At 40.2% G+C, this 13862-nt stretch overlaps 1 protein-coding gene across 3 annotated transcripts in view; it reads right to left on the bottom strand.

Moving 5' to 3' along the window:
• MET (MET proto-oncogene, receptor tyrosine kinase) overlaps positions 1–13862 on the bottom strand; it is a 114326-nt gene that overhangs the window by 61011 nt on the left and 39453 nt on the right. For all 3 annotated transcript variants that reach the window (XM_014076682.2, XM_014076678.2, XM_014076679.2), the window contains one exon: positions 11858–12049. In XM_014076682.2, the coding sequence (XP_013932157.2) occupies positions 11858–12049 (192 nt within the window). The remainder of the gene's footprint in view (positions 1–11857; positions 12050–13862) is intronic.

Below are 13862 nucleotides of genomic sequence, written 5' to 3'. Positions count from 1 at the left end.
CCTGATATCGTTGAACCATCTGCAATTTCTAGGACGAAGAGGCACCATTTTATGGTGATTCTACTGTAACCTGATTAGGCAATTCCAGTCACTAGCAAGTCCAGTCAATAAGTGTGATGAAAGAGCAATCAAGTCTTTGGTTGGTTTTGTAGTAAGGGGAGTGAGTGAAAAATATAATAATGAACACATTTCAAAGCTGCATGCAAGTACAGATTAATCTATATGAATGGACTAAACTTTCCATTTATGGTTTTGTATTTAACATATGAATCTATTGGGAGAGATTGTTCACCAATTCAGGATGAGGCATCATCTGTATACAGATAATACCCAGTAATTTATCACCACTTCAGTCAGGCCAGAGATTCTTTAAACATCTACACATGGAGCCCAGAGACCATGAGAAACTGCATGGAACAAACAAACTTAAATTGAATCTCAACAAGGTAAATTTACTGTTAATCCAGAAACACCTCAGCTCCTTATCAGTTCCAATTAGCCCTCTCAGTACTGTCATCCTCTCCAATAGAGGACCAAATCTGTTACATGGGAATTCTTTAGACTCCTGGTTCCTGTTAGAACAACAGATTGAAACAATGGTTAGGAGTCTTTGCCTAGCTTAAGCTAGGGCACTTCCTGGTATCAGAGATCTTGCTGACAGCAATTTATGCCATAGCAAGTTCAACCTGGGGCTGCCTTTGAGACTTTTTAGAACTGCAGTTTATACAAAATGTAGTACCCAGATTGCTAATGAGTGAAAGCCATTATTACGGTACAATGTATCACAATTTTATGATTGCTGCATTTGAATACCAATATGTTTTTAAAATGCTGCTTTTCACCTATGATGTGTGATAGTTCCAAAATACTTAAGAGACTTTGTTTTCCTTTTCTATGCAAGGATAAGGAAAGATGCATAGATTTCACATGTGTCAGAGTTCAGAAAGACATCAATCTGAAGAGAATTCTTTCTTTTATGAGTTGGCCCACATGCTACGGACTATGTTGCATTGGAGGTACACCTAGCACTTTTGTTATTGAACAATTAGGCTGTTGGCATATTTTGTTTAAATAGCCATTTGAATAATTATTTTTTATATTAGATTTTAAGATTTTTCAAATGGGTTTTTCTGTAATCATTTTGGTCAAAGCAGGAGTAATTTTGTTTACTAAATTAAGGAAAAACATAGTGGGAGTGAGAACAAATTTTGGCTTTCTGTGAGTTTCCCAATTGATTTCACTTGTATGATCAGAAATCAGGGAATATCAGAAATCATAAGCAAATGACCACAGGGATGCTGCAACAGCCTTCATTTTGCAAATAAACTTGTTAAAATTTCAATTCCATAGATGGGAATTGAATGTGTCCCAGATTATTTTATGCATTCTTTAAATTAATGGATTCTAGATACCTTAATTCAAAAATTGTTGCTTTATAGTGCACTGTTTGGGCCAACATCAGGATACCAACAGAGCTTTAATAGTATAAATTAGAATTAGAATTAGAATTGATTTTATTTGTAGGCCGCCCTTTTCCCTGAGGGGACTCAGGGCGGCTCACAGACAACCAGGGAGGGGGGAATACAACACTAAGACGACAACACATAATAAAATAATAAGCAACATGCATACAACATTCGGGCGGGGTAATGGTCCTTATCCCCAGGCCTGACGGGCGAGCCAGTTCTTCAAGGCTGTGCGGAAGGCCTGGACGGTGGAGAGGGTACGAATCTCTACGGGGAGCTCGTTCCAAAGGGTCGGGGCCGCTGCTGAGAAGGCCCTCCTCCTTGTAGTTGCCAGCCGACACTGGCTGGCCGATGGAGTACGGAGGAGGCCTAACCTATGAGATCTTATAGGTCGTAGGGAGGTAATTGGCAGAAGGCGGTCTCTCAAGTATCCAGATCCACTGCCATGTAGGGCTTTATGGGTGATCAGTAGCACCTTGAAGCGCATCCGGAGATCGACAGGTAGCCAGCGCAGCTCGCGGAGGATAGGTGTAATGCGGGTGAATCGGGGTGCACCCGCGATCACTCGCGCGGCTGCGTTCTGCACTAGCTGAAGTCGCCGGATGCACCTCAAGGGCAGCCCCATGTAGAGCACGTTGCAGTATTCCAGCCTAGAAATCACGAGGGCCCGAGTGACTGTTGTGAGGGCCTCCCGGTTCAGGTAGGGTCGCAACTGGCGCACCAGGCGTACCTGGGCGAATGCCCCCCTGGTCACAGCCGCTATATGATGGTCGAATGACAGCTGTGGATCCAGGAGGACTCCCAAGTTGCGAACCCTCTCTGAGGGGTGTAAAATTTGACCCCCCAGCCTGAGTGTTGGATTAGTGGCCAAATTTTTGGGAGGGAAACACAACAGCCACTCGGTCTTTTCTGGGTTGAGCACAAGCTTGTTAATCCTCATCCAGTCCATGACGGCTTCAAGCCCCCGGTCCATTACGTCAACCGCTTCATTGATTTGGCACGGGGCGGACAGATACAATTGAGTATCGTCCGCGTATTGATGGTATCTAATCCCGTGCCTACGGATGATCTCTCCCAGCGGTTTCATGTAAATGTTAAATAGTAGGGGGGATAAGACCGAACCCTGCGGCACCCCATATTTCAGGGGCCTTGGGGACGATCTCTGCCCTCCCACTAACACCGACTGCGACCTGTCCGAGAGGTAGGAGGAGAACCACCGTAACACGGTGCCTCCCACTCCCACCTCCCGCAGTCTTCGCAGAAGGATACCATGGTCGATGGTATCGAAAGCCGCTGAGAGGTCAAGGAGGACCAGGATGGAGGGATGTCCTTCATCTCTGGCTCTCCAAAGATCATCCATCAATGCGACCAAGGCGGTTTCAGTGCTGTAACCGGGTCTGAAGCCTGACTGGAAGGGGTCTAGGTAGTCTGCTTCCTCCAAGGACCGTTGGAGCTGGAAGGCCACCACCTTCTCAACAACCTTCCCCAGAAAGGGGAGGTTGGAGACCGGGCGGTAGTTGTTAAGGACAGCTGGATCTAGGGATGGCTTCTTCAGAAGGGGTCTCACCACCGCCGCTTTTAGTGCGGCGGGGAAGTTCCCCTCCCGAAGAGAGGCGGTTACAACCGCCTGGATCCAGCCTCGTGTCACCTCACTGCAGTTAGAAACCAGCCATGAGGGACACGGATCCAGAGCACAGGTGGAGGAACTCACAGCTCTCATGGCCTTGTCCACATCCCCGGGGGTAACCTCCTGAAACTCAACCCAGAGCTGTTGAACTTGATCCCCCTGAGTCTCGGCTGGAACTGCGGGTGTGGAGTCCAAGTCCGTCCGAAACCGAGCAATTTTGTCCGCTAAGAATTGGGCATATTCTTCAGCTCTGCCCTGCAAGGGTTCCCCCGCCTCCCTTTTGTTCAGTAGGGAGCGGGTTATCCTAAACAGGGCGGCTGGGCGGGACTCAGCGGATGCGACCAGGGAGGCTATGTGTGATCTTTTGGCTGCCCTAAGTGCCCTAGTATATTCCCTGGTGCAGGTGGTTACCATTGCTCGGTTCGCTGCGGACTTATCGGACCTCCAGCGGTGCTCTAGGCATCTCCTCCGGCGCTTCATCTCCCGGAGCTCCTCGGTGAACCAAGGAGGTCTCCGGGATCCGCCGCCTCGGAGGGGCCGCAGTGGCGCAATCCGGTCGAGGGCCTCTGACGCTGCCGAATGCCACGCAGCAGCCAGAGTCTCTACCGGACTGTGGGCGAAAGTATCAGGAATAACCCCAAGCTCTGTCTGGAACCTTACTGGCTCCATAAGACGCCTGGGGTGGAACCACCTGGTCGGTTCCTCCTCCCTACAGTGGGGGTTTGGCCTCCGGAAGTCGAGCCTCAGTAGGCAATGGTCTGACCACGACAGGGGTATGATGTCACTCCCCCTCAGACCAAGATCACACATCCACTGCTCCGAGAGAAATACGAGGTCAAGCATGTGTCCCGCTGAATGGGTTGGGCCTCGGATTACTTGAGTCAAGCCCATGGCTGTCATGGAAGCCATGAACTCCTGCGCCCCATCAGAGTTTTCACCGAGCGACGGCAAATTAAAGTCCCCCAGGACCATCAACCTAGGGAACTCAATCGCCAGCTCGGCTACTGACTCGAGGAGCGAGGGGAGGGCTGCTGCAACGCTGTTGGGAGGCAGGTACGTTAGCAGCAAACCCACTTGACCCTTGAGGTCCAACTTTAACAGCAAAGACTCACACCCGACAATCTCCGGAGCAGGGACCCTACGAGGAACTAACGACTCCCGGATAACAACGGCCACACCTCCACCCCTTCCCTGGGCTCTCGGCTGATGCAGCACCTGAAATCCTTCTGGGCACAGTTCTACAAGGGGGACTCCTCCCTCTGGGCCCAGCCAGGTCTCAGTAATACATGCCAGGTCTGCCCTCTCGTCTAAAATTAAGTCCCGGACGAGAGGTGCTTTATGTACAACAGACCTGGCATTTAGCGACAACAGCCTGAGACCAGGGTCCTGATTACTTGCGCCATCTGGTCTTGGAGTGGGGCTCCTAGGGCCGGAAGGAGGGATCTCTGTGATGTAGCGAACCCTCCTTCCCCGGTAATGGCCTGCCCTAAAGTCCCCGCCGTATCTGCCCCTCCCTGTTACGACCGCAATACCCCGACCCTCTCCCGTGTCTCTGGTCCCCTCAGCCACCCCCATGGCCCCCGCAACTCCCGGCAGGTCCTCCGAATCATACATACTCAAACACTCCCCCAAACAGTCCCCACGTAAAAGTTAAAAAACACAAAATTTACAACAGTATGATCATAAAAAGTGGGCCATTCAATCATCTCATACGTATCTCATACATAACCCATGCAAAGGAGGAAGAAAAAGATAAAAGAAAAGGAAAGAAATTATAAAATGCGCAAGTTCGTTAATTTAAGGTGCGAGTTCAGGCTTCCAGGGGTGGTCATAAAGATATGCATTGTTTTCTTTTAAGGGTCTCATGAATAGTATGTGGAATTCCTGAGCAGCCTTCAGTCCAGGGACTAACCAGATCCTGATACCCATAGAAAAAGTTGATGTAACAAATAACCTTGCCAAATGATTGATCTAGCCAGTTCTGGTGATTTCCTCATATAGGATTTCCTCATACTAAATTATTTATGTTGGACTTAATGCCATAAAGAATATACCAAACTTTTCTGATTAAATGGATGAGTTAGATTTATAATGCAATTTCTGCTGATATATTCATTTTGGCACTATAACATAATTATAGTCAACAAATCAACAAATATATATAGCAGCTTTTCACGGCAACTCAGAATATCTCAATAATTGCTGTCTATGGAGATGGCAAGTACTGAAGATGACACAGGAGCAAAAGATTAATGTTCCACTTAAAATGAAAGTAAGTAATCAGCCAGGAGTGCACGGCTACCAGATAAATTCTTTGCAGCATTTTATTACTATCAATTTATCTTAATATACATGCAAAGTCTGAATTACCAATTAAACCCTACATGTGCCTGCATATCATTATTTTAATAAAGTGAATGAAGTAAATTTTTGCTGTTTAATAAAACTGTACATAGTAACTTTTTATCACAATGAGGATCAACACTGGCAACCACCAATTTCAGACTTTTTAAAATAAACATAAGGAGCTTAAAATTAAATCAAACTCTGCCTGGGTTTTTTTATGGATCACCGGCAGCTATAAACCACTATCCAGAAGATATATGCTCAAATTATATTATATTTCACAACTTTTTTACCATATCCTTCTAAAATTAACACATTTGAAGATCACTTTAACTATACACATTTCTAATCCATTCACTATAATGGTATTGTTTTGAGGATTGTAACTATTTTAATATTATTATTAGAAAAAATAGTTGCTTCAAGAATTGGTTTTATTTCAACATTTCTCATGCTGAGCACTCCAACCTACAATATCTCTCATAATCTCCGGAATGGCTTAATTATTGGACAATTCACTTACTTGGACTAAGTTTGTTGATATTATCATTAAATTTTACATAATTTAAGCATACACTATTCAAATAAAGCAATTGTTTCATGAAGATAATTGTACAGCAATTTAAATGAAAGAAGTAGATAAGATTGACTATTCTATACAGATGAAAACTATGGCTATATTAGCAGCAAAGGATCAGTCCAACACAACAGTAAATCCAATGATGTACATTTTATGTTTTATAAGATCATGTCTTACAATGGTCTTATTTCTCATGTGCAAAATTCCTAAACATCTGTAAAACACTGAGACAGATAAAATTTATAATTCCAGTGAAAGAATAGACACTTAAAATATCATTGATCATCATTACAGACAATGAGGATATGATCAGACAGATTATAGCCATTTTTAGGAACATCATTCAAAGGAACATAGAACTTTGTTGATTAGCCTTCAATGGACAAAACTCAACTTTTACACACTCATAATATTGCTGGTTGAAATACTATAATTCTTTTTATTTAACCACGGAAAAATTTCCAAATTCACTTAGCACTCAACAGCTGTACTGAGATTGTGTTCCCAGCCAAGCACCAACCACAATTACAACTGTAAGAAGCAGAAACAGCTGCAAAATCATGTTGGGGGTGGATGGGAGGAGGGAATGGAAAGAAAAGGGAAAATCTGCAAGACAACTTGTCATACAGCTTAGGGTGGATATAGAATAAGTTTTTTTTCTTTCTCATGCATGACAGCTGTCTTAGTCAAATTATTAGCAGTCTGTTTTGTAACAGAAACTCAACAATATTTTATCAGCTCTGAAGTCAAGGATATTTAAGGACCAGTACAAAGTTTTCACACTTTTGTTTTAGCCAAAACAATTATGTACATGACTATGTAGCACGTGTTCCGACAGGAAAAAAAAAATTCCCTACTCCCAATACAATTAGGCTCTAAAAAAATAAAAGTGTAAGATTGCTGTCTATATTTTAAATACTACATCTATTTCCAAGACTGATACTTAATTACCTTTAGCAGCTGGTATAAACATTTATTGTTTTTTTGGTTGTAGTGACTTGATCTTCAATATAAAAATAGAAGATCTTAATTGGAAAGGATGTTTTCACTAGTTCAGTATATATTACATAGACATATGCAATGTTTGATAAAGTGTTAGTATCCTTTTTTCATTTTGAAAAATTAGACAAACTGAAAATTTGTTTTCTGATTTGCAGCTAATATACTGATATGTTTGATTTATCTAATATTATTGGGGTATTTCTAGGTAGGTAATACCTATGGACAGAATAGACATCTGGTGGTCTTTTATTAACTCTGTTATTTTGGTAGGGAAAAAATAGTAATATTAATTTTAATAATACAGATATTCCAGCCAGTTAGATTATTGTAAATTAATGTCTCAATGTTTTTATTTAAAAACTGGGTTTTTTGTATTGATGTGGCCTAATTGACAGAGATATGATTCATCAGCAGCACATGTTGTTTGAATGCAGATTACAATATGACTAAAAATTTTAAAGTATCTCAAGACCATTGTTCTACTTTTGTTTTCTGCTGCTGCACACTTGGGTATTACAACTGTCAAACTCAGTTGCTTGACACACAGAAATTCTGTCAGTAAAAGTTTCTTTCCCTGACATGTTAATGCTGTAGGGAATAGATGCTCATCGGCAAAGGTTATGCTTGTCCCACAAGTGTTTAAAGACCTCAGAGACCTGCTAGAAAAAAATGTCGGCAGTGCAAAAATGTTAGCATTCAGATGTAAAGTACCATATTTTTTGGACTATAACATGCACCAGACTATAAGACACACCTAAATTTACAGCAGGAAAACAAGAAAAAAATAGTTTTTGTCCTGTGATGCTTGAACTATGGGAAAATATGTGGATGAAGGTTTTAAAATTTACATTAAATTATAATTAAAAGAAAATTTCTATAAGATGTTGTATTGTTGGTATTTAACACTAGATAAGTTATCTAAGAAGCATAAAGACCTGAATTTCCCTCCCCTCACTTGTGAATGGATCAAAGACTTCCTGACAGATCATCCACAAACAATAAGGGTTGGGTCCTTTACATCTTCCACGCTGAACCTCAGAACAGGCTCCCCTCAGGGCTGTGTGCTCAGCCCATACATGTACTCGCTGTATACATATGACTACATATCCTCTGATCCATCCAACATCATAATAAAGTTTGCAGATGACATAACAGTGCTGGGTCTCATAACTGGAGGGGACGAATCAGCATACAGGGAAGAAGTCCAGAAGGTATTCGCATGGTGCTCAAGAAACAATGTACATATAAATACTAGTAAGACAAAGGAGATGGTGCTAGATTTCCGGAAGCACAGAGAGGAACCTGCCCCAGTATATATCGATGGGGGCTGTGTGGAGAGGGTTTCCTCTTTTAAATTCTTGGGAGTTTTTATTAGTCAAGATCTCACCTGGAAAAACAACACGTCTCTGGTGATTGGGAAGGCCTAACAGAGACTTCATTTCCTTAGAGTCCTGCGAAAAAATCAGGTGGAACAACGGCTGATGACCTCTTTCTATCGGTCCACCATAGAAAGTGTCTCACATATTGTATTACAGTATGGTATACTGGTTTAACAGCTGCAGACAGGAAGGCACTACAGAGAGTGATAAATTCGGCACAAGAAACCATTGGTTGTCCTCTGACACCACTGGATGACATTGCCAGTTCTCGCTGCTTTAGCACAGTAAGGAAGATACTCAGAGATGATTCACACCCTGGTCAGTGTCTCTTTGCACTTCTACCATCAGGCAGAAGACATCAAAGTATAGCCAGCCGAACAAACAGGTTTAAAGATAGTTTCTATCCTTGGGCAGTGAGACTTTTAAATACAACCACAATCACTCCATGCACATGCTAGTTTTCTTTCTTTTTCTTTCTTTTTTCGTTTCTGTTATAATTTTGCACCAATTAGGTTAAAACCAATTTTGTTGTATTTAAGTACAATGACAATAAAGATTATACTTATACTTACTTATCAAGGTATGTCAAATGAATGTTGGAAGTGTAAAAGTAAAGAAGGGACTTTTTATCATCTATGGTGGACATGTGATAAAGCAAAAATACATTTTGGGAATATGATTCATATTTTAATACAGAAAATTTTGAAAATGGAGATAAAGATGAAACCAGAATTTTTCCTTTTGGCCCCAATGGAAAAATACCTTCCTTCCTTACGTCTTTCCCCCTCTTCCTCCCCACCTATTTATATCTGTATTTTGTATCTTATTTTATTATATAACCCAATAAAAATGTTAAATGTTAGAATGTCTGTCTCGTAAAATATGCACACTATCATAATCAAAGCTAAGTTGTGTCCCAACCCTATGCACAGTTACATCAGAAACTCAATGAATAGCAGAGGAATATTTGGGAAGAAACTAGCATAGGACTGCACTATCAGGGTAGTTGTTACAGTTAAGCACTCCATAGGTCCTAATGGTTAGCAGAAAGCTCAAACACGAAAATTAAGAAATTGTAACAGAATTTTATAGACAGCTGCTATTTTTCATTTTTTGTTTTAAAATAAAATCCTCATCTCCTTATTACAGTTTTTACAAAAAAAGTCCATTGCACAGCTTACCTGCTAATAACATATTAATTATGCAGTTCTGTAGTAATGATATATTGTTGTTAATTTTGTTAATAATTATACTATCATATCTAAACAGAGTGTTAGAGTATTTGATTTGTTCTAATATATAACCATTGTCCGTACCCTGAGGTTAAGCAACTCTAGTAACAAGATACCACATTTAAATTTTGTTTATTATTGATAATCACAAGAAATAGCATGCGAGAATACATTTGAAACTATTACCCATGGAACTATTTGCTTAACAATATAAAGGAAAGCCTATATATGTTCTATAATATTCACATCCCTTCTCTTATTTTTTATACCTAAAAGATGTATCACAAGACAAAATATTAAAAAGAGATAGGATGTTACTAAGTATTAAAAGCAATTCATATGTTTTGGACTTTTGAATATGTCAGACTCTTCTAACAAAATTGGAGGAGGAGGGGAAGACTCCACAGGTTATTAAAATACAATATTGAAGACAATTTTTGCTCAGTAACTCAATACAGTGGATATAGACATTCCTGCTAATGGCACAATATATTTCAGACAATAGCATTCTTTTTAGTCCCTTGACTGGCCTTACCAAAGGAAACGTGCTCTGGAAGTATTGTGTTATATTTTCTAGAGTTCAGTGTAGTGGGGATAAAATGTATGAAATGATCTGGTTTATGATAGAAATGAGTAAGAACACTATTCTATTCTGAAATAAGAAACTCTGATTTTTATTTCTGTGGAGGGTATAAAAATATTTTACATCAAGGACTGGCACATTAAAGGAAACTATAGCAAATTACAATTCTACTCCCCATATCACATTTAATCATAAAGCAGTTCACTGAATATATTACCCTACTATTTGTCCACACAACTGCTGACTTCTTTTGCAAATCAACTGAAGAGCTACAGCCTGCAATAGTTAAATATGCTTGTTACTATTTGAACAAGCTATTCAACTTATAAAAATGGATTTCAAGAGCTTGCACTCATCTAAACTTTCAATGCTAGAAACTAATATCTAAATAGAATGGTTTAGCTGTACCTTTAAAAAGACAAAATTTTAAATTTATTTCAAGATATTTAAAAATTCAGATATACTGTATCTCCCACCATGCTATGGTATAGAACATTTTCATTCATTTTTTGAAGAGCAGGATCATTATATCATACTACTTCTTACTTTAGAAAAAGAAGTTTTTTTCTTTCCCTAAAATAGTTATTTTAATTCAATTGATTAAACTCATGAATAAAACACCGTTAAAGAAAATAGAATTACAGGTGCTTGGAGAATTTCTGAATCTGAGCACTAATAAAGTGGTGGCATACAGGTAGTTCATCCAACAGCTCTTTGAAGTTATAAAGGCACTGAATGAGTGGGACTTGTGACTGTCATCAGAGATCTGGCTGTCACAATGTTCCCACAGTCATGTCATCACAATTTCTCACATTCTCTGCTGACTTCTCACAAGCAAAGTCAATAACTTAAAAGTTACAATCACATAAGATTTTTGCTTAGTGACCCATATAGTCCTTGTATAACAACAGGAACTGGGGCTACCGGATTTGTCCTTGTTAAGGATTTTAGTCATATGATATTATGGTAAAGGTTCCCCAGCACATGCGTGCTAGTCATTTACGGCTCTAGGGGCAGTGCTCATTCCATTTCTAAGCCAAAGAACCAACACTGTCCATAGACAACTCCTTGGTCACATGGCCGGCATGACTAAATGTAGAAGGTGCACAGATCACTGTTAACTTCCCACCAAAGTGGTCCCTATTTTTCTACTTGGATTTTTTACATGCTTTCAAACTGCTAGGTTGGAAGAAGCTGGAACAAGTAATGGGAGCTCATTCGTTATGCGGTGCTAGGGATTTGAACCGCTGAACAGCCAACTGTCTGATCGACAAGCTCAGCATCTTAGCCACTGAGCCACCCTGTACCCATGACAGACAATTGCTGTCCTATCCAAAGGACTACCTGTATCATAAGAGATTGCTTTAGAACCTGAGAGCAAAGCCAGAAACAGTGGATGCTAAATTGAACAAAAGATAATGTAGGAAGTATTCCACTATAGAGGAAATAATGTCATTACTTCAAATAAATTACTGGTTTTAAACTGAGCATTTTATTTGTTTTCTTCATCGTAACTTGTATTATTGTTTACAATTTTAGGATCGACTTTCCCATTCAAGGATGATTCCTTTCCTTCCCATCCTTAGCATTTACTGACTGAATTTGTTGTAAAAACAACAACAAGTAGTATAATATTGCTTACTTGCATAAAGTGTCCTTCAGATGTCCCAAGATTTGCTATAGTAAGATCCCCTTTAATGAAGACAGATATAGAAGTTAAGAGGATAGTGTTGAATTGCTGTGTGAATAAGTCAATTCGCTGCAAAGCTGTAGTAACCTCCACCCGATACTCATCATCTTGAGCTCCACAGTAAGAGATATTTCTTGAAAAAGTCTGCAAAAAAAAAAACAAAAAAAAACAACCCTACATTTGTTTCAGCAAATCAGAGAAGACAGTGAAAATGACAGAACTTCAGTAGCTGACAAAGTGGTAGGTAGGAGACCAGGAATATTGACAAGAGTTTTGAAAACAATTTTATTAGATTTTAAAAGCAAGACAGTATTATTAAATTTATAGTAAATATATAATTTACATGGTATTATTGATATTTTTTATTTTTACATATACATTTGTTTTTTATTTAACATATAAATATATATTTATTTTATTTAACAAATAAATATAAATATTTAGTAAAAATATATTTTTCAATATTTCAAATATTTCTAAACTCACCCACCACTGATGTGAATATAATGCCAGCAAATAAGATTCTAAAGTATGTTTGCGAACGACTGAATAAATTTTTTGATAAATACTTACTTTATATATAAATATCTTAAGGCTCATTTACTGTTTACCCTTCTAATAATATTGTCAAACTACATGGCTGATACTGGTTTGAAGTCCAACATCCCTGCAAAACAATATTTATCTTATTTGTATAGATGCAGATGGCTTCTTGGAGTCTACATAGTAGGGGTGAAATCCTCCTGGTTTGGCCGAACCGTTAGGGACGATTGTCCTTGGTTCTGCGAACCAGTAGTAAAAATGAAGTTTCCGAGAATTGTGTGGCTCAGCTGTGAGCCGCGCAATCGTCGGAAGCTTTTTCCCCACTTTTTAAAGCATTGGGTGAACCGGCAGGGGGAAATGCTTTAAAAAGCTTTTAAAGATAGCTTCTGACAATTGCACAGCTCACAGCTGAGCTGTGTGATCATTGGAAGCTATTTTTTTCACTTTTTAAAGCACTTTTCCCTGCCGGTTTGGGCAAACTGCTTTAAAAAGCTAAAAAAAATAGCTGAAAGTGAAAAAAAAGTTGGTCACGCCCACCCAGTGACATGACCCCCCCCCCAAGCCATGCCCACAGAACCGATGAGGGGAAAATTAGATTTCACCACTGCTACACAGACAAAGAAATAGCAAAACAGGTAATTAATAATGGTAGGCTGCTATACTTTGGAGCATGGAAGCCCCAGACTTGGAATGTGGTGGAAGTGGCAAAGATGGCATCTACAAGAATGTACAGCACATGGTGACTGGCTGGCAGCTACAACAGCATTCTGTAGTGTGTTTGGCTTCCTCAGCTACTTTTTGATGACCTCTGGTGGGAGCAAGATATGAGTAGTACATTCCTGTTCTACCTGGCCTCTCCATAGTTTTTAATACCGAAGGATACTTTGGGGTATCCTTCTGGAGCAGCTCTGGGGGTTGGGTAGGGGAATCACTATGTTGTCTGGTTCACTTCCTTCCTCAGAGACTCTTTTCAGTCAGTGTTGATTGGGAAGGAAAGGTCTAACCTGTGACCCCTGCTCCAAGAGTTCCATAGAAGTTGGTGCTTTTTCCACTCTTTTCATATCTACGTAAAGCTGCTAGGTAAGACTATTCATCATGTAGATGATACTCTGTTGTACATTTCTGCAAATGATGAGTTAAATAATGGCTTGACCACTTTTTCGTAGTACCTGGAAGTTGTATGAGGAGCAACAGGAACGGAACCTGGCGAAATACAGGGGCTTTGAGTTCAGGACTTCTTGGTTCCTGGAGAATTACCATCTTTGGCTACAACATGGTTGTACTGTCCCAGTTGGGCAGAGTGTATAGTCTGGGTGTTCTCCTGGGCTCCCGACTTCTGCTCAAGAACCAGGTGACAGCTATGGCCAGGAGGGCCTTTGTACACCTGAGAGCTGTATGATAGTTATGTCAATTC

This window comes from Thamnophis sirtalis, unplaced genomic scaffold, assembly GCF_051295495.1.
Source record: "Thamnophis sirtalis isolate CommonGarterSnake01/CBP01778 unplaced genomic scaffold, rThaSir2_p1.2 scaffold_9, whole genome shotgun sequence".
NCBI classification, from domain to species: domain Eukaryota; kingdom Metazoa; phylum Chordata; class Lepidosauria; order Squamata; family Natricidae; genus Thamnophis; species Thamnophis sirtalis.
The sequence above is the reverse complement of the archived record's forward strand: the minus strand, read 5'-3'. Positions and strand labels throughout refer to the sequence as shown.